The sequence below is a fragment of the Vulpes lagopus genome, chromosome 19 (genome assembly GCF_018345385.1).
Source record: "Vulpes lagopus strain Blue_001 chromosome 19, ASM1834538v1, whole genome shotgun sequence".
NCBI lineage: Eukaryota > Metazoa > Chordata > Mammalia > Carnivora > Canidae > Vulpes > Vulpes lagopus.
In genome coordinates this window covers 44,754,492-44,777,807 of record NC_054842.1, presented here as the reverse complement: position 1 = coordinate 44,777,807, position 23,316 = coordinate 44,754,492, and the positions used below count along the sequence as shown (strand labels likewise).

The 23,316-nt window shown below is 39.0% G+C and overlaps 1 protein-coding gene across 1 annotated transcript in view; it reads left to right on the top strand.

Moving 5' to 3' along the window:
- The first annotated feature begins 370 nt into the window (after positions 1 to 370).
- Positions 371 to 23,316, top strand: part of LOC121479087 (ceruloplasmin-like) — a 29,799-nt gene continuing 6,853 nt past the window's right edge. The window contains exons 1-16 of the mRNA XM_041734594.1: positions 371 to 525; positions 1,360 to 1,610; positions 2,942 to 3,154; positions 3,629 to 3,799; positions 4,817 to 5,059; positions 7,473 to 7,638; positions 9,258 to 9,388; positions 9,761 to 9,901; positions 10,177 to 10,388; positions 12,599 to 12,749; positions 13,375 to 13,587; positions 15,784 to 15,991; positions 16,796 to 16,935; positions 18,837 to 18,965; positions 20,683 to 20,789; positions 21,722 to 21,923. Coding sequence (XP_041590528.1) covers positions 371 to 525; positions 1,360 to 1,610; positions 2,942 to 3,154; positions 3,629 to 3,799; positions 4,817 to 5,059; positions 7,473 to 7,638; positions 9,258 to 9,388; positions 9,761 to 9,901; positions 10,177 to 10,388; positions 12,599 to 12,749; positions 13,375 to 13,587; positions 15,784 to 15,991; positions 16,796 to 16,935; positions 18,837 to 18,965; positions 20,683 to 20,789; positions 21,722 to 21,923 — 2,833 coding nt within the window. The remainder of the gene's footprint in view (positions 526 to 1,359; positions 1,611 to 2,941; positions 3,155 to 3,628; positions 3,800 to 4,816; positions 5,060 to 7,472; positions 7,639 to 9,257; positions 9,389 to 9,760; positions 9,902 to 10,176; positions 10,389 to 12,598; positions 12,750 to 13,374; positions 13,588 to 15,783; positions 15,992 to 16,795; positions 16,936 to 18,836; positions 18,966 to 20,682; positions 20,790 to 21,721; positions 21,924 to 23,316) is intronic.

Here is a 23,316-nt window from a genome sequence, read left to right as displayed (position 1 = left end):
GACTGGAACAGTGAGAAAGGAGAGTCTGGAGAATAAACCAGAGATGATTCCTATAACCTAGGAAAAGATAATAATTGTCAGGGGATGATGGATGATCTGAGTAGCCCATTTATCCAGTAATTCAAGCAAGCTCTAATCCTGGCCAAGCACCCGTATTCTCTATGGGTTGGTTGCGAAACATTTCACCCAACCTGACTCAGAAAACCTAAATGCATTCAGAGTGGAAATGACGTATGTGTAGATGAAACACATGATGGGCTCTTATGCAACTCTGATTTATGTAAATGGACACAAACAAAGGAAGATAGCCTGGATTATAAAAGAAAGGCAGACATCACTCACTTAGGCTTTCCAGGCTTAGGGCTTGAAAATGAGGGCCCTTTTACCATTATTCTTTCTGGCTTTTATTAGTTCTCCAAGTTGGGCAAAAAATAGGCACTACAGTATAGGCATCAAAGAAACCACTTGGAACTACGCTCCTACTGGTAAAAATATGCTCAATGGGAAGCCTTTTTCAGAAGATCAGTAAGTAATCCCTTTGCAGTGAAATGGTTACTATCAGAAACAGGAGTTGGTAATGATTATTCATAAAATGCTGGTGAAGAATCTCCCACGATTGACCCTTTAAGGACACATTTGCTATTAGAACTGCTTCCTTTGTTTCCTTGTAAGCATGGCATGGAAAGCAGATGTCGTTAGAAATCCGAAATTCTTCCTTCTTAGAATTGCTGCCACTCTTGTCATCATGACACGTTATTTTAGGGATCATCTCTACTTCTGCATTTTCTCATCAATTTTGTTTGTGTGGGGGTCAAGATATAAATCAACACTCTTCCTTCTGAAATGGAGGGTATGATAGAGATTCTAACATTGCAGCTGTGTTTCTTGATTTCTCTTTTCAAATATTTGGGAGGGAGAAATCTAGAGGTTACGCGTGGGGTTTGGATTTATCATGTTTGTTGGCCCAAATGACCCTAAGTCTACCAGCAAATCCACAAACCCATTTAAATGTGTAAACAATTCTAAGTCATGGGGATCAATCTAATGGTCGAGATCTAAAGTCCCCTTCAAGTGGGGTTAGAAGCCTCTTTTTGTGGCTCAGTATGAAGAATTTGGTAAGTCTTGTAAACAAAAATGCCAAGTATATCACTTGCTACATTTGTATTTGATCCCTTCATCACAGACTCCAATGTTCTCCTTGCCTATAACACCTTTTTTGATTCCCTTCACATTTTCTCCAGCGGCTGAGACTGGAAACAGTCTTTAGTCTTCTAGTTTCAGTTGATTTAATCGTTTTGTTCTTTCCTGACAAACTTTGCTAAAGTTCTCCCTTTTTGTTTCTTTGTTGATTTTTTACAGAGAGTTTCATTCCCACATATATCTACAACGAAGCCAAGACAGGATAGGATCTGTCTATAAAAAGGCTTTGTATTTTCAGTATACCAATGACACATTTCAAACAATCATTGAAAAGCCATCCTGGCTGGGATTTTTAGGTCCAATAATTAAGGCAGAGACTGGAGACGTGATTCACGTTCATGTAAAAAATTTTGCTTCAAGAATATATAGTTTCCATCCTCATGGACTCACCTACACTAAAGACAATGAAGGTAAGTGGATCCTTTTTCTTAAATTCCTGAGCCATTGCTAATGGGAAGTATTGACCCAATACCTCAGGGAAAGCAGGGTAATTATCAACTGGGAGTAGTTTGGGGTGAATGCAGACTCTTCTTTTTGATGTCTTTAAAGCTTCAACCCAAGACAGTCCTTCTCCAATTTCTCATCTTGGGTAAGTACCCACCTTTGGCAATTCCTAGGAGAGAAAACACACTTTTCACCAACAATAATAATAACAATACAAAGGAATGTAATTCATGGCTTAATGGATAAAGCATGGATCACATTCAATTTGTTGTTTTTTTGTTTTTGTTTTTGTTTTTTTTGTTTTTTTTTTTGTGGGAGACACTCATGAGCAAATGTTAGGTTGGCAGAAATCCTATTCTACCTCCACGTCATTTCATTTTCTAATGGACGGGGATTTTCCTCTTGAAAATATCAGTGTCAAGAGAAACCATTATTTTCCAGAAATACTATTCTACCCCCACCTCACTTTATTTCCCAATGGGTGAGGATTATCCTCTTGAAAACATCAGTGTCAAGAGAAATCATTATTTTCCAGACAGTTTTTGTCTGCTACACATCTACACTCACAGCTGCCTAAAAATATTGGGAAAAGAAAAGGAAAAGAAAGCCGACGAATAAGGTTTATGTTCAACATGGAGCAGAAGCATCCTGAAAGATGGGTAGATACGAGAGGTTGGCCATGCTTCAAAGTGTTCTATTGAATGTAGGAACTTTATTCATAGTTATGAGGACTCTATCCTCAAGAGATAAAGATCTGAGGCAAAATTCTAGGAAAAGAAGAAAGAAAGAAGAGAAAGGCCCCAGACTCAGAACTGGGGTAATAGCTCAGGGTAACATATGCAATGCAGACGGCCACTTTTGGTTTCCAGTGGTCTACTTGGAGGACACATGAATATCTCTTAATGCCCTGGGTCCCAAGTCTGAAGAAAATATGGAAGGCAACTCTCGTGCCCAGATTTATGTATGTGAAGTCTAAGTATACAGTAGACAAACAGTAAATATTTTTGGAATCCACCAATGGTTGATCCATTGATGGATCCATTACATCAACATTCTGTAATGATACTGCCTGCCTCATTCCAGTTTAGTCTAGAAACTAGACAAGCTGGGCATTCATGTGGAAGTCAGCTAAGGAAGAAGAGACAGGAGGCAGGAAAAAAGGAGGGAGAAATGCACACTTGATTCTAAAGATACAAATTAACCTACACTTATGGCTTAATACAGAAAGCATGAGTCACATTCAAAATAGTGTTTGCCCAGTGGTTACTGTGACCACGGTGTGGATTATGTTTTGTAGGCGCTCTCTATCCTGATAACACGACGGACAAGCAAAAGGAAGACGACCGTCTGCAGCCAGGGGCACGATACACTTACAAGTGGTACGTAGAAGAAAATCAGGGGCCTGGACCCAATGACAGTAACTGCGTGACAAGGATTTACCACTCCCATGTAGACACTCCAAAAGACGTGGCTTCGGGTCTCATTGGACCAATTCTGACTTGCAAAAGAGGTAAACATGTTTTAAAAAATCTCATGGTAGCAATAGAACCAGAATCAGTGGGCTCTCCCCTGCTCTCCTAGTGGAGATGTTATCTATCAAATAAGCTCCATTTTCCACCTTGATCGTGATTTCCAGTCAAGAAAGTAAAGTTGCCCTCTCAGACTCTGAGCAGCGGATGGCGATGGTGAGTCCAAGGCCTCTGTTCAAGTCCAGTGATGCAGGTTGGTCACTAGGTGGTAGTCCAACCCAGCAGACTTCACTTTAGCCAACTTCTCCCCAAATGACTGACCCCTTTCTTGTATAGAGGAGTGTTGAATCAGCAGAGTAGAAGAAAGTAGGAAGAGGAGAGAGGCCATGGGCCTGTTCCTTGGAGTTCTGTCCCTCGGTGTGCAAGATTAAGTTGAATCAGTTAGAATCACCGGTTTATTTCATAGCAAAAAAAATTGGTGCAAAGAGCAAGTTTTGTTGTTCTTAATGTTTCAGGCACGCTGGATGGAGACATGGAAAAAAATATCGACAGATCTTATGTTTTGCTGTTTTCTATAACTGATGAAAACAAAAGCTGGTATATCAATGACAATATTAATACATATACTGAATCCGGCAAAGTTAATGCCAGTGATCCTGACTTCAAGGAGAGCAACCTCATGCCCTGTAAGATTAAAGAAAGCTTTCCTTTTTTTTTTTTTTTTTAATTTATTTATGATAGTCACAAAGAGAGAGAGAGAGAGAGAGAGAGAGAGGCAGAGACACAGGCAGAGGGAGAAGCAGGCTCCATGCACCGGGAGCCCGATGTGGGATTCGATCCCGGGTCTCCAGGATCGCGCCCTGGGCCAAAGGCAGGCGCCAAACCCCTGTGCCACCCAGGGATCCCAAAGAAAGCTTCCTATTCAAAATATCCTATAACTCTAACTTCTGTGATTCTACTTAGTGATTTTCTTTTGTTGAAGTTTGTGTGGTTGAGTTTACGTTTTCCAGTCTTTCACTCAGGTTATTGCTGGTTGATATGCAAGGCACCTAGTAAATCTTGCTGGTTTGCAAAGTTTCGTAGCATGTAAAGTTAGGTAGATGCATTAGTTTTCTAAAGTCCGATCTTGATCAAAAGTAGATGGTAAAAACAGGAAAGATGTAATTTTAAGGGAATAAAATCTTACGGAAGAATAAAAACATAGCAGAGCAGATATTTAATGAAAATGTGTTTCTAAAAGAAAAATGTGTTTCTATATAGGATTTTTCAGAAAAGATGCTCTTATTCTCTCAGTCATCCATCCTTGTTCTCTGCTTTCTGGGACTTAGATTCTTTTTATTCTTTTCCCCTCATCTCTGCTCCCTGCCTTTCAGCTCACTTTTCCTCCTCTTGCCTGTAACTCTTTATGCTCTTAAGACTTCTAATTAGATACAGAATTATGGCCTTTTCTTGTGTGAAAGACCAATCAAATCCCATGGTAGATTATGTATGAGAATAAAGTTGACATTATGATGTTTAAGAGGAAGTGTGCAGGATGTGCAGCATATGGTACTCATCTACTGTGAAAAATTAGTCACGTTTGTTTCGTGGGCTCAGTCAGTAGAGCTTGCAACTCTTGATATCAGGCTCATGAGTTCAAGCCCTGTGTTGGGGGTAAAGTTTACTTGAAAAATAAATTAAATAAAACATATATTTGTTTTCAGCGGTAAATGGATATATGTATGGAAATCTGCCCAATCTCACCATGTGTGCTGAGGACAGGGTCAAGTGGCATTTTGTTGGCATGGGTGGTGTGTTGGACACACACCCCATCTATCTGCACGGACAAACTCTGATATCTCGGAATCACAGAAAGGACACCATTACCGTCTTCCCTGCCTCGCTGGAAGAAGCCTTCATGGTAGCCAAAGGCCCTGGAGAGTGGAAGCTGAGATGTCAGATACATGGTAGGAATTTATGACCTTTACACAGAACTTTCAAGGTTACAACCCATCACAAACGCCTTGTCTTCCAAATGGGAAAACTGATTTCTAGGAAGGTGATGGGATTGCTTTTTTGGAAAGTGAGTGATGGGATCAGAACTGGAACCCAGGTCTCTGACAAATAACTCCATAATAATGAACCCTTCTAGGTATATCAGGGTGTTTTGTTTTATTTTTACAAAAAAAACCTTTTATACTTTTTAGCCGGTGAGCCCTACAGAAAGGCTGAATGTCAGAGCAGGTATTATTACTGTTTATTTTTAGGTGAGGTAATGAGTTTCAAGAGGTTAAAACACTTGTCCAAAACCCTATAAGAAGAATTGCCAGGATTCTTGCGGGACCAAACGATACTAATCCAGAACTCAAGAAACCTCTGTATTTTCGTTTATTTCCCTCTTCAGTCAACACCCTCCATTGAATAATACAATGGCCAGTTATGAAGTTATTAATCTTTTCTAAACTTAAATGTGACCAAACTCTACATACAATCATGCAAATGTTTCTACATACAATCATGCAAATGTTTTCTTACCTTTTCAATCAAAAAACATGGTTTTATTGGAACCGAAGAATTTAACTTTTTTGTGTACAAAAATGGGGTTTACTTCTGTGATCAAATCTGTCTTCTTAGTCCCATACTTTGGTTAGAATCATGCTTCCACTAATTATTTAAATAAGTACACACCAAGTAGTTATCAGGACTTCCTGTGTGCTGGAGCCCTCCCAGGGCTCTGGGGAAAAGGAGAACCCCTTGCAGCTACTGCAACTCGAGGACTGAATTTAATAGTAAAAAAATCTCTCACTTAAAAAGGAATATCATTTTCAGGTGAAAATGTATGCTCAACCCGACTCTTTCGATTTACTTACTTTGCAGATGGTGACTTCACGCCAGGTCTGGCCCTCAACTCTGCAGAAAGAGTAGGGTCAGCTCTAGGCACAATTGAGAAACTTCTGAGAGTTCCTTGGCTGATCTGATTGACTCCATAGCTTTCTCATGTGTTTCATTCTCTTCCTGTATCCTCGAGTTGGGTGTGGTTTTTCAAATTTACTTCCACCCTGTTTAAAATATTTATTTAAAATTTATTTAAATTTTTATTTTATCTTACTAGTAATCACAGGAATACATGACTAGACTTTGCCTGGAAAGAAAGGAAGGATGGAAAGAGGAAGGAATAAGGTGGGGGGAGAAGTAGGGGGAGGACAGAAGACAGAAGAAGTAAAAATCTAATGTGATGTGTGGGAGCCAGCTCACATCAGCGCAAGAGGGCTGATAGTTAAGTCAGTCAACTGGTAAACTCTTGGGAACCAAATTGGCCACGGTGGGAGTGTTTAGACCACAAAAATTAGCAAATAAATCAAATATTGTGTTTTTTTTGTCTTTAGAGAGCTGGTTTAAGAACAATACCATTAGTCCAACCCTCCCATCGCCATCCTCGTTCCTCCCCAGAGAGTAAATACTGGGTGTGAGTACTTGAACACCTGCTTACTATGCATTCTCACATAATATACATGAACATATAGAAACAAAAACACATTGTTATATTTCGTTTTGTTTTACATAAGTAGATCACTCTGCATATAATTTTCTGCTGTTGCTTTCTTCACTCCTCATTATGTTTTGAAATTTTTTCCATGACATTCCCCATACATCTAACTTCTTTTACACTGTTGTATAGTTTTCCACATTGGGGATGTATCCTAAGTTATTTACCCATCTGCCTACCGATAGATATTTAAATTGCTTTCACATTTTTTGCTTATTAACAATGTTACAGTTAACACCTTTTTATTGGATCTTTTTATATATGTGCAAATATTTCTCTTGGTGATTACCAAGGAGTGAAATTACGTAATGGGAGGTTTGTAGTTTTAACAAATGCTGCCAGATTGCCTTCCAAAACGTCTATCCTAATTTACGCTCCCACCAACAGTGCTCTGAAATCAAAGCACAGGACTGATGCCCTCATGGAAAGGTACCTGCCTTGATTTTCTTCCTGCCTGCCGACTAGTTAATCTAATAAATCAGCTAATTCATTAGCGGCCAATGGTAGTAATTTCGTATCCCTGAAGAGAGTTGTTTTTGGCCAAATAGACTCTAAAATTCTTCATGGTAGACAGGCACCGTCTTCATCTAGGGACTGGTCCAATGCTGGTGATTATTCTCTGGTAATATGTATTCCTCTAATGTTCATCTTCACATCGTGCTTTTCTGTATTTGTTTCATACGTTTTAGGTTATTACACAGATTCCGTAAGTAAAATGCATCCAATATCTCAAAAAAGAAAAAGTTGCAATATTGTTGGTTAAAATATAAAATATGTGTGGAATAAGACAAATGTCTTAGTAACAATCTCTACTTGGGTTTACTGTTTTCCAGATAGTATACAGGCCTTTTTCAACGTAAGGAATTGTCAAAAATGTTCAACACACATTACTGCGACACATGTTGTATATTACTATATTGCTGCTGAAAAAATTGTTTGGAACTATGCTCCCTCTGGTGTAGACTCCTTCACTAAAAAAAATTTAACAGCAGCTGGAAGGTAATAATTCGGTGATTGAAATATTTATGATTAAATAAAGATAATGGAACTTTTTTGTAACCAGCTACTCCTGAAAAGGATTTAGGCATCTTATAATTAAAATATATTGATAAAACAAGGATAGAAAAATAATTATTATTAGTTTTTTAAGATTTTACTTATTTATTCATGAGAGACACACAGAGAGAGAGAGAGGCAGAGACACAGGCAGAGGCAAAAGCAGGCCCCATGTGGGGAACCCGACGTGGGACTCGAACCCAGGACTCCAGGATCACGCCCTGAGACAAAGGCAGCACTAAACCACTGAGCCACCCAGGGATTCCCCCAAAATAATTATATCAATAATTAGAAAATACCAAATCTAAGGATCATTACCACACACAATTTTTCTCTAAATGTCTCAATAGCCAGTGCAAAATAAAACATACTGCTCATTTTTTTCTTAGCAATAAATTAATTTTATTAAATTAAATTTAAATTGATTTATTATATATAGTTCTGAGACATAGTGGATAATGTTATCAATAACAATTTTATAAAAATTCAAAAACATTCCTCATGCATAATTTATGCTTTCCTGCTAAGATCTGAAGATATAATTAATTTCCACTGATATTTTTTATTATTTTTTTTACTCTTTCCTGTGACTATTTTAGTAACCAAAAACTAAGACCAAAATATATTACTGTGGCATCAGAATTTAAAAGTGCTCAAAAAGTTTTTCTGATAGTCCAACTGTTATAATTATATCTGCCAACTCAAAGATTACAAGAATTTTAATCCTTCTAGTCTATTGTATGAAAGTTATATGTCAGAAAATATCAAGTTCTAAAATCACCAAGCAATGTTTCCCATGGTATTTATTTTTCTCTAATTTACCCACAGAAAATTTGAGAAAACTAAGAATGTTATATCAAGTGAATATTTATTCTCTTATATTTTAAGTTCATCAATAAATTTTTCATTCTGTGTGATGGAAATTTTGTATTAACTGTATGAAGGGTATCTGGGCTTAGAACAAAAATTAGATTCAAAGTTAGGTACAACTCTCATTTTATATTGACTAAAATAAGTATGAATTAATAGATTTTTTTTTTCGGCTTGCTTGATCGTCCTGGCTATGAAATTCTACTACTACTTCACTGCTAGGGATCACTTTTTCTCAGGGGACTCCATTTAATTTTATTGCAAAATAATTTTAAAATAAGAAAGACATCTCCGATCTTAATATTCTTGGATCTCAGCACATAGTTGTTTTAGAGGTGGTGTTTGTTACTACCTGACTGAAAAAATACCTTTTGCTTCAGAAGAAAGTATGTGGATAAACCACCAGGTAGACAGACATGAGTTCTCATGTACACGTGCATAGATAAAAGACTGAAAAGAAATCCACAGAAAGTGTTGCAGTGGTTCTATGCAGATAATGGGATTATGAAGATTTTAATTTGGGGGGGGGGTCAGTTTTCTTCTTATTTTCCAAATTTTCAATGATGAGCATGCACTGTTTCTGTCAATAAATTACAAGTAATTTAAAAACAGATGTATGTAGATTCTGGCTTTCTTTCCGAATGATCACCATTAATTGAAAAGTCCTTTGCTTGTTTACTTTCTCTGCACAGTGAATCTCAGCTGTATTTTGAAAAAAGCCCAACTAGAATTGGAGGAACTTACAAAAAACTAGTCTACCGTGAATACACGGATGCTTCCTTCCAAACACGGAAGGCGAGAGAAAAGCACCTTGGAATCCTTGGTAAAATTCTCTTTATAGCTTTGTAGGGTTATAAACACCATTTATACATATCCTCTGAAATCAAAATAGTGTTCACATCTCACAGTTTTCGAGATTTCAGCTGTCATCTTATAACCTTATGGAAACAATACACTCTGATTCACCTAATGTTAAACTACATTCTTTTGTTCCTATACATCCAATAAGATTAAGATATTCATGTGATCTCAAGTGATGTCCTAAGACCCGGAACCATCTAGAGCTCTTGCAGTTGGATGCATCTCTGGTTCATGGCATCACCTCTTTGTTCCTAGAAGAAAGTCACTCAAGTAACACACCTGACAATTATGTCTGTGAAAACTGAGCACAATTACCAGTTCTGTTGGTTTCTAGGCCCTATTATTAAGGCAGAAGTGGGACAGATCATCAAGGTCACTTTTTATAACAAGGCTTCCGTGCCACTCAGCATTCACCCTCATGGACTACGTTACAACAAGAACAATGAGGGCTCATTCTACAAAACCCCTGGAAGACGTAAGTAGCACTCGAGGGAGCCCGAGCAAGCCACACTGCAATATGATGTCAGCTAGAAAGTAAAATTCCTCCTCAAGTCGTTATGCAGCCCACTTTTCAATTCATAACAGCTCTGTGTCCTTATTATGGTGGTAATTTCTTCAGCCCCTTTCAGCTGTCACCCAAAGGTGCTCCAAGGTGAGCAAGATACAGTGCTTGCTCTCAGAGATCTCACAGTCTAGACTAGGGCACTTCTGGTCCTAGGTCCTGTTTTAGAAATCTTCATTTCTTACTAGGTACTCCTCCACCCTCCTCACATGTAAATCCTGGCAGGACATTTGTCTATACGTGGGAAATTCCAAGAGACGTGGGTCCTACCTCCACGGATCCCAACTGCCTGACCTGGTTATACTATTCCTCAGTAAATATGACAAGAGATGTCAACAGTGGCCTTGTAGGGCCTCTCCTCGTGTGCAGAAATGGAACTCTTGGAAAGAATGGCAAACAGGTGAGTCATGGACCTATGTCCAGATATGCCTTGGTGACAGGTTGCCTGAGACAGAACTACAGAGGAAAAACAATGCGGCAATGGGCAGTTTCAATTTCTTCCGTGTGCTGATTCTCACGTTCTCTCGTTTTCTTAACTTTAGACTTGTATCTTTCTCTACCCAATGAGCCCTGATCCTAGCATGTTCCAGACACCTTGAGTTCCACTTGACTGCTTGATCTCTTCCTCTCCCTCCAGACAACCACTGCCTGCCTCTCTCTCCTCTACTCTGTCTCTTAGTTGATGACTCCACCCAAGCCAGGACTTCCATCAACAACTCCTTTCTCACCTCCAACATTTAGTCACCAAACTCCCAATACCATTGTCTTAATTGAGGGACCATCACCTCTTTCTGAATTCCTTTAACCTTCTGACTCCCATTTCTACTCTCACCTTATTTCTTTTTTTTTTTTTTTTAATTTATTTATGATAGTCATACAGAGAGAAAGAGAGAGAGGCAGAGACACAGGCAGAGGGAGAAACAGGCTCCATGCACCGGGAGCCTGATGTGGGATTCGATCCCGGGTCTCCAGGATCACGCCCTGGGCCAAAGGCAGGCGCCAAACCGCTGCGCCACCCAGGGATCCCCAACTCTCACCTTATTTCAACATAGCTCCAGATCCCTTCCTTTCAAATCCAACAATAGCACTCTCTACACGAAAAATTCCTCTGCAGTTCGTGGACTCTGAAGTCAGCACTTCAGACCCTGTTGATCCCTCCAGATTCATGCCTTGTTCCCTGCTACCCTGTGTGTGCAATTCTGGCTCTGCTGCAGAACTGGCTTGTTAGTCCCTGAGTAAGAAAGGCTAATTTACATCTCTTTGATTTTGTCCTCTTCTTTCTCTCCGGACTCACTTCACTGTTTTTGCCTGTTAAAAGGGGAGATGTTTTTATTTTTTATTTGTTAAGATTTTATTTATTTATTTGAGAGAGAGAGTATAAGTAAAGGAAGGGGCAAATGGAGAGGGAAATATTCCCAGGAATCTTTTTTTTTTTTTTTAAGATATTTTTTTTCATTCATGAGAGGCACACAGAGAGAACCAGAGACATAGGCAGAGGGAGAAGCAGGCTCGCTGCAGGGACCCCAATGCAGGGCTCGACCCCAGGACCCCGGAATCATAACTTAAGCCAAAGGCAGATGCTCAACCACTGAGTCACCCACGTGCCCCAAAAGGGGAAACGTTTTTAAAACTCCTACTGAAGGTCCCTTCCTGCCCTTCAGACAATATCCACTGACTAAAGTGGTTTCTGCAGGTTACCATAGTTCCCTGTGTATTTTTTCTATTGGAACACTTATCTATTCAATTATATTTGTCAGCCTTTCAGTCCCACTAGACCATAAGTTCCTTGAAACCATACATTAATTTTATTACTGTTTTATTAATTTTTTGTAATAATCACAGCCCCTCTCTGTCATGTAGTAGGTACTCAATAAATGTTTGAGGAATGAATTTCCCTTGTTCCCCATTCACAAGTGATCTAATATCCAATTTCTTTTTTGCATTTGTAATTTATAAGGTAATAAAGCCTAATAAATCTCCCCAAATAAATATATATATAACTGAATGTATATTTTATTTGAAAATGACTGGGTGGCAGGCACTGAGGGGGGCACTTGATGGGAAGAGCACTGGGTGTTATTCTGTAAGTTGGCAAATTGAACACCAATACAAAATAAATTTATTATTAAAAAAATAATAAATAAAAAATCATAATCAGAAAAAAAAGAAAATGAGATGATATATTAATAGGCATCCACATAATAGAAGCATTACAAATCTCATAATTCTTATAGTACATATTTAATTTCTTCATAAATGCTAAAAATGCAGACTTTCTAGAATTGAAAACATTTTATTTAACTCACTTTCTACAAAGCATCCTATGAAAAGCCACTATAATCACCTATGATCAAACAGTTTAATGAAGTTCAGCAGTATGAATTCCCAGAGTAAAAGCTTTATATGAAAACAGCTGTAGATAATTCTCCTAACTTCATTCTGTGATCAATCCATTCAGTGGGATTCATGCCTTTATCCATGCTGGGGTTTTCCAGGAGTATCAAAAAACTTTGTATAGGAAATCCTGTATGCAGATCAACTATTTGACTAGATCTTGTATACAGAGCATTAAGATTTGGGGGCTATTTCTTTTTCTATTCTTATTCACAGAAAGGAAAAGACAAAGAGTTTTACCTGCTTGCCACAATATTTAATGAAAATGAAAATTATCTCTTGGATGAAAATATCAAAACATTTATCAAAAACCCTGAAAATGTGGATAAAAAGGATCCAGACTTCAAAAAGTCCAACAAGATGCACTGTAAGGGAACATACAATTTACAAGATACACATATTAAGCACTTGTTTAATTTCATTATGTCTAAAGAATTACAGATTAAAAAAGACCTACATTTTTCCCCCCAAGGGCTGACTAATATGTTTCATGTTTATTTTAAAGATAATTTCTGAATAAAAATATTATCTACTAGGATGATTACGTTACACGCAATTTACTGAATATTTAACAATGCCTTGTTGGTGCACTATATTGTTTAGCTATTACTAAATGTGAGGTAGAAAAGTCATGTATTTTTCTACTGTCAAATTAATGACATGGGTGGGTGGAATGTTTATTGAGTTGGTTAATTAGCTGACTGGTTGTTTGGTTGGTTTTTGAAGACTGCAAGTGTAGGGGGAAAGGACTGGTCTAGAGTCTAGAGACTCGGACTCTGATCTTAACTGTTCCAAGTATTAGCTTAATGACACTGGACAAGTAATTGCTTCTTTGGCATTAGTTTCTTAGTATCTAAAAGGAAGGGGTTAATTCAGATAATTGAGATTCTTACATGATTGAGCTGCCTTATGATTAATCCTTTGTGGAATTTGAAGGGATGCCAATTATCAAAAAATTAAATATTCTTTTCTTTGTCACAAATGTCTTGTAGCCATAAACGGATACATGTATGGAAATCTGCCTGGATTGGATATGTGCTTAGGAGACAACGTTTCATGGCACGTTCTTAGTGTGGGATCCGTAAAAGACTTACATGGGATATATTTTTCAGGAAATACCTTTACTTCCTTAGGATCAAGGGACGACACCATAGCTCTGTTTCCCCACACCTCCCAGACACTTTTTATGACACCCGATTCCATAGGTAAGTAGTAGATCTTCTTCTCTTTTAGACTGAAACATGTCAAGATTTTGAAAAGCAGTGTCTTTACATGAGCTGAATATTGTTTGTACAAAAAAAAAGGAACTCATATGTAAGCAATACTTAAAAAGCCTTTCCCCTGCTCCATTTAATTTATAGGAGCGGTAGTATAGCATTTCCCAGGTCACAAAAATCACCTTCACTCCTCTCGGTTTTCTCTTCCTGGCCTCCAGACTCTAAATCAATCCACACTCCTCAAAAGTGATGAAGATGGTTTTTTTTTTTTTTTTTAACCTGCTTTCACTCTATTATCTACTCCATTTCTTATTCTTCTATCCATTTGTTTCCCAGACCTGCCTTCTGCTTCTGCCTTTTCTCTAGCCCTCTCCTTGCCGGCTTAGCTCTCTAGGGAAATATTCTCATTTCAGTGAGGTCAATTGCTGGGGCAAAATTTTTTTAAGAGGCACCCCCTATTAGAAAATTGCTAGAGGCATCAGAAGAGCCTCCCCTCTGCTCTGAGCCTAATACCTCCGTTTGTAAAATAGGGATTGCAATAGTTTACAACCATAAAAAGGAATAGACAGGGAGCAGGTGAGATAGATGTAGCACAAAATGCCTGGCATATGTAAGATGTTCAATAAAATCTTAGTTCCTTCGTTTATCCTGCAGATCCACCTTCACCAAAATCAAATAAATAAAAAAAATAAAAGTCCATTCATCTTGGTCAAAAGCTAGTGGCACCAAATCAAACGCTGGCTATACAATAAGCTAGCTACTCCATAAATGCCACAGATTGGTATCTGAATTCTTTGTGACACCACAGATTCATTTGATTACATTTTCTATGTTTAAAAAAGTTTTTCTTAAAAAAAATAAAAAAAATAAAAATAAAAAAGTTTTTCTTTTACTTTTCAAACAAATAGAACCTGTAATTAAGAGCACTGGCTCTCCTCTCTGCCCTGTGCCCTCGCTAGGTGGCAAGCAGTTTCCTGCCTCTGCCCGCCCCACTTCTTCCTCTCCTTTCCCCTGGAGATGTTTTCCTGGACTTAAAAAAAAAAAGAAAAAAAGAAAAAGAAAAAATATTGCTGTGCTCGTCATCTCTTTCCTTAACAATATCAGCTGCAGTAAAAGTGTGGAGACACCTGCTATGTGTCAAGTGCTGTGCTACATGGGCGTCAGTTCATTCTAAACAAATACTTCTTCCCAAACCCTTGAGTCTGACGGGTTAATCCTTGCCAGTCTTCCTGAAAGACAACCTGAATTCAGGTGGAGTTTACTGGTCGGAACCAGGCTGGAGTTTTTTCACTGTGGTCATTGCCTGGGGATTTGAAAGTGTGATTCTGATGACTTTCTACTTCCTGTCACCACCCCACTGCTGCCACTCCGATCCACGCTGCACCATCTCTCATGGATTACCCTCTCGGCATCCTAACAGGTCTCGTTCCTTCCACGCTTGCCCACTACCATCCGTTCTCAGCACAGCTGTCAGTGTCCCTATCACTCATCAGCTTAAAATCCCACAATGGCTCCCCATTTCACAGAGCCACAGACTTTCAGTGGCCCCCAGGCCCCCAGCCCTCCCCCTGCACCAAGGTTGTCTCCTCTCCCACTTGCTCACTCCACTCCAGACACACAGGCCTCTTGAATGGTTTGCACACACGCCAAGCAGGCCCTCAGCTTGGGGATTTTGCTGTGTGTTTCCTCTACCTGGATTGCTCTTTCCCTGGGCCCATCACTCACTTCTCATCTTTGTCCAAGTGTCACCCTCCCATCAAGGCCTACCTTGATCATCCCATAATATATTGCTCATTGCTTCCTGGAACTTCCCCCTGCCCCACCCCACCCCGCCCAGGATTCTCCATCCTTCTGACATGGTTCTGCCTTTCTCTTTAACCCATAGCGCTCATCAGCCTCCAACCTATGAAAACATCACCTGCTATGTCTTGTTTATCTCGACAATACCCACCATGCAATATAAACCCTAAGGGCAAGGATTTTCTTAACCATTTTGCTCACTGGTGTTTCCCAAGTGCCTAGAATAAGCCTGGCATGAAGAAGTATCTGTCAAGTTAAGGGAAAAAAGAATCAATGGACTATCCTACTATATTACATTTGGGAGTATATGTCTTACAGATGACTTCTTAGAGAAAAGAAATCTCAATGCAAAGCTTTATGCATTCTTTTCTTACTCATCTTTAGGAACTTTTGATGTGGTTTGTATGACGACAGAGCACTATGAAGGAGGCATGAAACATAAATATCACGTGAGGCAATGTGCGGAGTCAAACCCTGATCAAACACAGTATGAGGAAGCGAAAACCATTTATATTGCTGCGGAGGAAATTGTGTGGGATTATTCTCCTAGCAGGAAGTGGGAGAAACGACTGCAGCATTTACAAGGAGAGAAGTATGGCAATAACTTCCGTCTCTAACCAACAAGAGTTCTTTCTGGGAGTCCTCCAACCTCTCTTTCCAGCCTTACAAAAATGTGTGAACGTGTGTGCATGTGTTGTGTATTTGTTTGCTATGTGAGTGATGGGTGTGTGCGTGGTAGGTGTGAGTATGCTTAGGATTCATCCCATTACAAATAACTTCACAATGTATCTGTGTGTCTTACCTTCAATTATAAATGGCTTCAATTCTTTCTAAAAATCTGCGTCACTTACTTCTGTGCTTTATTTCTGGCTGCCTTTCTTTTCATTTCTTGCATCCAGTCTGGCTGGTGTGTGATATCATCCAACCTGACCACTCCGAGGTGTAATAAACATCACTTCAACTACCTTTAACGTCTGGCAGCAGTCAGGTTTTCTTTTTGTCTTCGTTTGTTTCTGTCAATCTCTCTTCTAGGAGCCTCTATTGGCAGACCCTTGTTTTTCTTTTTGTAGCACTTGATTTCTTTCTCTGATTTTCACTTTTACTATTTATTCATGTGTCAAAACTAAAATTTCATTCACAAAACATGTTTTAAAGTACAGAATGAATATCCAACAGTCTTACCAGTATTAATAAATTTTTTTAAGAAGAATTACTTTCCGAGGTAAAGTAGCCTCTAAATATTAATCAATTGTGTTGTTTCATTAAGGAGTTCTTCCAAATGACAATTTGCCTAACTTAATGGTTAAACTAGTTCCTCCATATGACAATTTCCTAACTTAATGGTTAAACTAGCTAACTTTGTGGTTCTTTTGGTTTTGTTTTTATTTCCTTAAAGTAAAACGAGCATATATTTGGATAGAATTGGGACGTATCTTGGGTCCAAATACAAGAAAGTCATATACCGTCAGTATGATGATATCACGTTCCAGAATCTAACACAAAGAAATGAAGATGAAAAACATCTGGACATACTAGGTATTAATATACAATCAGACTGATCTTCACGTTTTTCTTCTTGTCCTCAGCCACCAGAGACTGTTGTACACATTGGGATATTGTCAACCTCCATCTTAACAGAGGAAAGTGCCTATAATGCTAATTCTAATTTGTTTGCTGATAGGCACTTTTAGTGTGAAAAGAGAATTGATTTAAGTGTTGCTTCATGGAAACTGAAAAGACCATAGAGAGTTAATGTCGTCAGTCTCAGATTACCTGGCTTCTTAGCTGCAGGATTCAAGAACTCCAGAGAGCTTAGAAGTAGCATTTTGAGATCATTTCACTGTTAAAATGAAGCCCAGAAGCCCTGCTATAGTGAGGAGGGGGATCTCTTTGTTTAAATTTAAGTGTTTAATTTAAACACTTAAAGTTTCATCTGCTTTCCAAGAGTGAGGAAAAGTATAGCCCTTTCTTCCACCCTTGACAGGTCAGCTAGGAAAATCATAAGTCACCCCCAAGCACCTACATGTAACATTTCCCTAAATCACACAGCGTTTGCAGAGGTCACATGATGTGTTCATATGTCAATGACATTTCTGTATGTTGCATGGTATTTCCAGAAGTCATATGGCATTTCCATATGGTCAAATTTTATTTGGGTCTTGATATTTGTGTGTCTATTGTGTCTTCTTTTTTAATGTTTTATTTATTTATTTATTTATTTATTTATTTATTTATTTATTTGAGAGAGAGAGAATGCAGAAGCATGCATCAAGGGAGGAACAGAGGGAGAGGGAGGGGGAGAGAATCTCAAGTAGATCCTGCACTGAGCAAGAGGCCTAACACGGTGCTCGATCTCAGACTCTGAGATCACGACCTGAACTGAAAAGCAAGAGTCAGATACTGACTCAGCCACCCATGTGCCCCTATTGTGGACTGTTTTCTGGTGTGAGACCCTGAGAAGATGGATTTACATGCTGTTGAGAAATTTTTGTTCTTCTTGGATCCTCATTGGCCTCTTGAGCTTGTCTCTTTGGAACCCCCAGAAAGAGGCTGTGCTATCCAATTCCCACTGCTATTGGGTATGAGCCTATCTTTAATAATAGCAGGATGTTAGTTTTCACTAGAATTCTAGCTGACTGCAACAAGATAAATAATACAATGTGACCCTCTAGATTCCATTATGATTTATCAAAAAAAATAATGAACCACTTTATGGAAAAGGTAAAAACAATTCTCTAGTGTTTGGGAAGATGGAATGGCCATGCGGACAAAGAGAGGATGTCCCAAGCTAGCATCTAATGTCCAATAGATATCTTTAGGGCTCTTATTTCAGCAATTATAGTGCAAGTTTGAAGAGAATTCTTACTGCTTAGTTCATATCAAAACCAACTCTGTTTCAGAATTTTTAGAGTCACTGATATAACCTGCTTCTAAATAGAAAGAAGAAAAAAAAATAAATAGAAAGAATATTTAAAACCGTTTTTTTACCTCCAGTTCTTGGCCTGGAATGGTTGGGAGAGAGAGTACAATGAAGGGGTCTTCAGTCTTGAGAGGAAAAAAAATCACTTTGGGTCAATAAAAAGGCCTTCTAGCTCCTCCTAACTCTCCACTAGGGTGAAAGGGGAAAAGGATAAAAGGCTTAAGTGATAAGATTGGTCAAGAAAGAAAAGAAAAGATTTCATCTCTAAATTGTGTGTTTTCATAGGCATTAACTGATGCTCATCAAAGTTAAGTCTTCTAGAGACTTAAGTTTTCAAGGCAAAAACCATGTTTCATAAATCATCAATAATCCACTTGTTTAAAAGTATGTTTTATTTGGCTGCATGTTAAGGAAAAAGGATAAAAATAAGTTGCTGTGTAAATACTTAAGAGGACAGATGACTCATAATTTAAAATAAATAACAATTTCCACACATTTTCCTTTTTATATTCCCCAGGTCCTTTAATATTTCTCACTCCTGGTCAAAAAATCCGAATTATCTTTAAAAATAAAGCCTCAAGACCATATTCAATTCATGCTCATGGAGTGAAAACAAGCTATTCCACTGTTGCTCCAACACAGCCAGGTAACTGCTTTGGGACAGAGAAAAGCTTCAAAGTTTTGAAGCAGGACTATGTGCTAATATTCTTTCTTAAGTATGGGTGTGGTTCTAGATGACAGAGACCAGTGGACTGGTAGGAAGGGTCTAAAGAAGGAGTTTGAGAGCGAGGTCCTTTTGCAAGTCTTGAGTTTGCTTCCAGGATGGGTTCCATGTACAAAACTCCCCAGTGTTTACAATTCTTTTCTAGAACCACCTTCCCTCCCATCTCTCCACCGTCCAGCTGCCGGGTATTCTTAGGCTATGCCCCATCTCTCCAATTCGAGTGCTAAAGTAGGAGTTGAGTATAGGAGGCAGTGTGTGAAGAAAGGAGCGGGGGAAAGAGAGCCACTAAGAGAAAATAATGGACTTCATGTATTAACATTCCTATGGCGTCACCACTATACAGTATGGCATTCCACAGACCTCAGACAAAAACAAATACTTTTTAATATAAATGCCCAGGGAGTAGACTCTGAAGCAAAAATTTGTGGGCAGAGAGTAGTCTTGAGATCAAAGCCTATGGAGAGAAAGACAAGGAAACAGAATTGGGCAGGGGGAGAGCTTAAGCAGAGATGTAGCCTAATAGAAATCACAGCCACCCCTAGAAGTTCCAAAGAGAGGGTAGCACTCAGCTGTCCTGAGTTGGGGTGAGGAAGCTGGGCCTCTCTGTCCCTGAATCTGTCATTGGATGTAAGCTTGGGTGAGGTGGCTTTCTTCCACCAAGGCTGTCTTGGAAGGAAGTGGATAGCCTGTGGAACAAAGACTCCTTCATTCTTAAATGGGGAACCTGAGAGGGGCATCCAGAATGTCTACCATAGTTGCCTACCAAAACAACTAGTTCTGGGAGTTAAGGGTATCAAGGAAAGACCTAAATTCAGAAAGAAAAGGTGTGTGGGGCAGAGGGGTGGAAGAGAGATTTTGATGGCAAGTGAAATATTCCCTTTTGATTTTAAAAAAGAGACAGTCCCACAGTAGTACCAACATGAATCTCCTATCAAGGGAGTTTGCAAGTCAGCACTCTGTTCTCATTAGTCAGAGAAGGATCGCATTGCTTACATTCCACAAACACTTCTGAGTACCTGCTGTGCCCAGGCACTGTGTGGTGCCCTGGAAGGAGAGGGTTGGTACTAAGGGGCAGGAGTGGAAGGAGGTATCCAAAAGACCTTTTCCGAAATAGGCATAGGATTTAGATTCAGTGGGGCTAATGCAAATGCTTTGGGAGCAGGGAAGAGGCACATGTGATCTATACATTGGAAGGTTCAGCTGATATTCAAAACAAATCTGTCACGTTTCAAAGCCTGAGATACCTTCACTACAATAAATATTTGTTGAACAAATGAGTTAGATATGTAGTGACTGACATTTTTCAACGGCAAAATCATTCTAAGGTTTCCATTCAATGACCCTGGAAACATAATAGCCAGCAGTGATGGTTACATCAACTTCACCCTGTGACCCAAGTAATGCTTTATTTGTACTATCTTATCTAATCCCTAAATTCTCATTTTATGTGCAGCAGGAAGCAGAAACTCAGAAACTATAAACACATGGGCAAAGCTAGGAGCAGGAGAGCCAGAAGTGAAAACTAGGACTGTGCTGCTCAATATCTGTATGGCTTTGGGGTTTGCTCATTATCTGCTTCTCCATAAAAACAAGTGCTTTAAAAGATTCTGTTTATATACACTGCATTTGTCTATTTTAGGAGAGGTCCAAACATACATTTGGCAGATTCCTGAGAGAGCTGGTCCTGCCTCAAAGGACTTTGAGTGCATACCTTGGTTTTACTATTCGACCGTGGATGTGATTAAGGTAAACTTTAAATCAAGTCATAGTTTTTCTCCTATCTCCTCTTAGAAATTATAATAGAAGAAAGAAGGAATTTATGTGTGTCAAAAAAAACTTAGTTCTATGTAATCTTTCCTTTAAGTAGCCTAAATACTGCTCAGCTTTTAATTCTACAGAGATTTGCAGTTTTCCAAGAGCAATGTCATTGCATTATGATTATATCGATTCATGATATTTTCCAAAGTGTCACTGTGAATAGGAAAATGTAATAATCCTCTCCTTTGTCTTGTTGGATTTGGATTACAGAAAACAAAGCATGGAGTTAAAAGTCTCTAATTAATGAGAAATAAACACATGCGTATGTATATATTTTTTTAAGCGTCAACTCTGGAGTTCAGTTTATTTTCATTTAGCAACAACAACAAAAGTTTCATCTCCAAACTTTTAGTTACTTTGGCACACTCTCTGCCCAGAACAAGAATCTACACAGACATTCAACTCAAAACCAGAATGAGTACAAACAAACCAAGGCTCCCAGCTGAAAGCGGCTCTGGGGGCAGAGGCATCACAGGGCAAAGGATTTAAGACCTTTAGACTTTGCTGCCAACCAACTCCAATGCCAAGAAATTCTAATTAAAAACAAAACTCTCGGCTTTGTTTTTGTTTTTCTTTAATTAAAATTTCAAAAATAGAGCTAAATCCACCGAGGAATGTGACTAAAATCTCTCTTAGGAGTTAGTTGTTCTCTTCAGACTTCAAATCGAATGAGTGAGATGACAGTTTCCTTAGTCAAGGATTTAACATGTCAAACATTTTCTTCCTCACTCTCAGAATCCTAATAACTAAAAACTCAGGATCTGAACCTTCTAGAACTCAATGTTGATTCTCCTCATTTCACTGGTTGGGGGAAATTTTTAGTTGGGGGCACAGCGGATAATCTTGCTTTGCCTCTCCAGGATCTGAACAGTGGACTGGTAGGCCCTTTGATCGTATGTCGCAAAAACACCAAAGCCAGCATAGTTCACCGTGTGCTCCACTTTATGATTTTTAATGAGAACAAATCCTGGTACTTTGAAGAAAATGTCAATACCTATTCTTCAGCTCCGAACAACATAGACAGGAATGATGAACAGTTTGACCTCAGCAACCAAATGCACGGTAATGTCTACTAGCTGACTCAGCAACCATAGCCAGTAGGTTGTTTCACACAAAAGGAACAGATGAAGGGTCACACTTGTCAAACTCAGTAGTTGAGAGAAGGCAATTGCATAGGGCCATTGTGTAGATCACATGGACCAAGGGTTGGCAAACTTCTTCCATACGGGCCCAGATAGTAAAGAGTTTAGACTTGTAAACCACACAGTCTCTACCATAGGCTCTATTGCACTCTGCACAAAGGCACCCACAGACAAGATGTAAAGAAATGCAAGTGGCTACCAGCCAGTAAGACTTCTTTTATGGACACTGAAATGTGTATTTCATGTAATTTTCATGTGTTGGGAAATATTCTGTTTTGTGTGCTTGTTTGTTTTCAACCACTTAGAAATTTAAAAACCACCCTTTACTTTTGGGCCATAGAAAAACAGGAGGCAAGAGGGCTGGATCTGGCCTAAGGGCTGTAGACTTAGCAGCGAGGCAAATTCCAATGCTTCTGGAACCATGCGGGTGATGTAAAACTAAGAATATTAGCTATCATTTCTAGACAACTTTCCTACACACTTTTCTAAGTATTTTACCTAGGTGAACTTAGAGAGAGGTGGAGCTTGTGGCAAACTGGAGAGCACATGACCCCATCCAATCTTCCCACCAGGCAGCACTTCACAAAACCCCATGCTCATCAACCAAAATTCTTTGATAAGTGGTTTGTGACTAAGCACATCCTGTTTATGTCCTCCCTCCCATCTAGAATCAGAGTAATGAGACAAGTATTCAAAGAGAAAGCACATAAACAATTTCACTTAGCCACAGTCACATTCAGTTGGACTTTGAAGGTCCCAGGCCTTTCACCTGAGGAAGCTCAGGGACTAGATAAGGGATCCTTACCTAAGGCAAATGCAAATGTGACCTTTTTCAACTTCTTCACTTTTTCCCCCAAGACACATATAGTAAATTTGAAATTAATTCAAGGATTGCATCTTTGTTACACATCACCTTTTAATAAGCCTTGTAGAGGGCACAGAGCACCATACTGGTGTTAGGCAGGTAAAAAGGCCATAAGACGAAGCATCTTCCCTCAAAGTATTCACAGCACAGGGCCAGCACCCTTCTGCTTTGCTATAGTACAAGGCCGACTTGGGGTAGGGGTGGGGATGCTGTCACAGAAACATAAACACAGTGCTGCGCTTTAAATTCTTATTTGGAAGAAAGTTTTCATGAAGGGGAGGGAACTTTTTATGTATTCATTTTATTTATTTATTCACAAGAGACACACAGAGAGAGGGAGGGAGAGAAGACCTAGTAAATCATAATCTGCATGTGAACAAGATTCTCAGGCCACAAACGTATTAAAGCCTGGGAAGCAAGGTCTAAGGACAAGTCTCCTAGTTTTTTT